General features: G+C 47.8%; 1 protein-coding gene across 1 annotated transcript; it reads left to right on the forward strand.

The window, feature by feature from the left end:
• Positions 1 to 517: 517 nt before the first annotated feature.
• Positions 518 to 782, forward strand: T265_03315 (hypothetical protein; the record flags this gene model as incomplete). Its single annotated transcript, XM_009167761.1, has 2 exons — positions 518 to 618; positions 653 to 782. The coding sequence occupies 2 exons, from the start codon at positions 518 to 520 to the stop codon at positions 780 to 782; spliced, it is 231 nt and encodes a 76-aa protein (XP_009166025.1).
• Between the last annotated feature and the right edge of the window lie 2,077 nt (positions 783 to 2,859).

Raw genomic sequence — 2,859 nt, forward strand, 5'->3', positions numbered from 1 at the left:
CAATGGGTCACAGAGGCACACTAACCGTTACACTACAATAAAGTTCAGTCTCTTCGTGACGGGGTGTCATTGAGTCCCGATCTGAATGACTTTTTACCCTGATTGTTTAAGAGTGGAAGTTAGGTTGTCAGTCGGTGCTTGTCTGAGCCATTTTCCTCTATTTGGGAGAGGGAAACTGTTTTAGACAATCACAGAATCAGTAATACTGCCCATTTTCAAGAAAACGAGCCTGTAGTGGACGCAAAAAACGCAGGAAATCAGCTTGACTCTTGGCGTCGCCTGTCTTTGTCACCTTAGGGCCTGTGAAATACTGCTTCATTTGTTGGTATTCCTGGATTTTCTGTAGCACTTCTGTGCGACTCAGTTTGTCCAGTAATTCGCATTTACATCCGTTCTACGATAGTTGGCAGCGCTCCACCCCATCTTTTTCTCGTTACAGGACTCATCCAGCGTTACCAAGTTCATGTTCATTTTGGTTTGGGGCAACTCCTTTGAAGCCTTTCTGGATACCTAATCCATGGACTTCTTCGACTCGGACTGTTTGTGTGATTACACCATCAAAAAGAAGTCGCTGAGTGACATCTTTTTTCCAACACACAGCAGAGCACCTATTCCACGGTTTGTTGTCCTAAATAGAGCTTTACCTGCGCAGGCATTCCAATGCATACAATGATTTCTGGAACTTTCTGCAAAAACTTCAGCGGGTCATTCGAAGCAAATGTGATCAAGGTACATCACGGCTCCTGGGTTGTAGCGAGAACAGAAGTTCCGGCTGTGAGTAGTGCTTTAAACATCTTTTGCCAGTGGCCATTTATATCTGATATCTAACTATCTGGCAGGCGTTCGAGGGGCCAGTTCTGATAGTTACGTTTAATTTCTGGGTCCACCAGCTTCTCTATGGTTCTGTAAGGTGCACGCGTTTTGTGTAGACCTGAAGATCGCAATGAAAGGCAGCAGCGTACAGGTGCATGGTCGAAGTCCACACTGTGTTCTAGAAGGAGCGACAAGGAAGTACTTGACCCTTGCCACCGATAACTGACGGCGATGTGGTCTATTTGGATCCGGCGCCGGTTTGTTGGTGGGCAACACATTGTCAAGCGATTTCCACTGTTCCGGAAATTCGTACTGCAAAGGAACAGTCTGTGATCGGCACATATCTGAAGGAGACGATCTCCGTTGTCTCTGCGTCTCGTGTCCAATCCAAGACGACCATCCAATCAGCAGAGCGTAGCCGACTTGCTTGAGCATACATTTCACCAGCAACTGCAACCATACCTAAGCCGTTAGTCCGTTGTAAAAAAGCGTCCAGATTGTCATAGAAACCGTCTTTGGCGGATTCAGAGCTACACTCAGTTGGGCTGTAATCAAACACAATAAACGGAGTGCAATGGACCTCACGTTCTTGCGATTATCTCACAGACGTTGCCAGACGAATGGCTCGGAGGCCACTGTCAACGGCTGTCCCATCAAGTAAAGGCCTTCCGCCCGGCCGCTCAATACAATACCAACCTTAGCATGCTCAGCTGCAGCGGCCTGTGCATCGCCAGGGGAGCGCTGCCCGAACCCGAAAGAGAGTAAGGGAACAATCGGTCCAGTTACAGTGCTTGCTTCCCGTATCCTTGTTTCCGAAAGACAGCATACATCATTGCGGGGAGAATCCAGTGTACCAACCGTAGCCATCTGTTATCCCGGCTGATAGCACGACGCGACGGCTGATGAGGCATGAGTTTATTGTTAGACGTTGGTATCATAGTTGTACGCGGCCTGGATTACCGTCAGTGCGCCCACAGCTAGACAGGAGGGTGATTAGTTTCCCCAACCAAGGCCTTTGGCTCAAAGGCCTAACCGCAAGGCAGCGGTGTTTGGCGGGAAATGCAAATGTATTGCCATTTCTACGCCCTATATTCTAACCCCTTGCCTGGGGGGGGGCAGGAGACTGTCACATCTCTAATGATTGACCAGCCTGGTATGAGAGACTGAGTGCCTCATCGACACTATGCAGTATAGCTCAATGGGTCACAGAGGCACACTAACCGTTACACTACAATAAAGTTCAGTCTCTTCGTGACGGGGTGTCATTGAGTCCCGATCTGAATGACTTTTTACCCTGATTGTTTAAGAGTGGAAGTTAGGTTGTCAGTCGGTGCTTGTCTGAGCCATTTTCCTCTATTTGGGAGAGGGAAACTGTTTTAGACAATCACAGAATCAGTAATACTGCCCATTTTCAAGAAAACGAGCCTGTAGTGGACGCAAAAAACGCAGGAAATCAGCTTGACTCTTGGCGTCGCCTGTCTTTGTCACCTTAGGGCCTGTGAAATACTGCTTCATTTGTTGGTATTCCTGGATTTTCTGTAGCACTTCTGTGCGACTCAGTTTGTCCAGTAATTCGCATTTACATCCGTTCTACGATAGTTGGCAGCGCTCCACCCCATCTTTTTCTCGTTACAGGACTCATCCAGCGTTACCAAGTTCATGTTCATTTTGGTTTGGGGCAACTCCTTTGAAGCCTTTCTGGATACCTAATCCATGGACTTCTTCGACTCGGACTGTTTGTGTGATTACACCATCAAAAAGAAGTCGCTGAGTGACATCTTTTTTCCAACACACAGCAGAGCACCTATTCCACGGTTGGTTATCCTAAATAGAGCTTTACCTCCACAGGCATTCCAACGCATACAATGATTTCTGGAGCTTTCTGCAAAAACTTCAGCGGGTCATTCGAAGCAAATGTGACCAAGGTACATCACGGCTCCTGTACATAACTGCCATTCAACTTAGGTGGTGGTGGTGGTGGTGGGCGCCACCTCAAGTCATTGTGCCAAAAACGGTTGCGCCTGAACATCCGGACTACAAACTACC

The sequence above is a fragment of the Opisthorchis viverrini genome (assembly GCF_000715545.1).
Source record: "Opisthorchis viverrini unplaced genomic scaffold opera_v5_47, whole genome shotgun sequence".
Classification (NCBI taxonomy): domain Eukaryota; kingdom Metazoa; phylum Platyhelminthes; class Trematoda; order Opisthorchiida; family Opisthorchiidae; genus Opisthorchis; species Opisthorchis viverrini.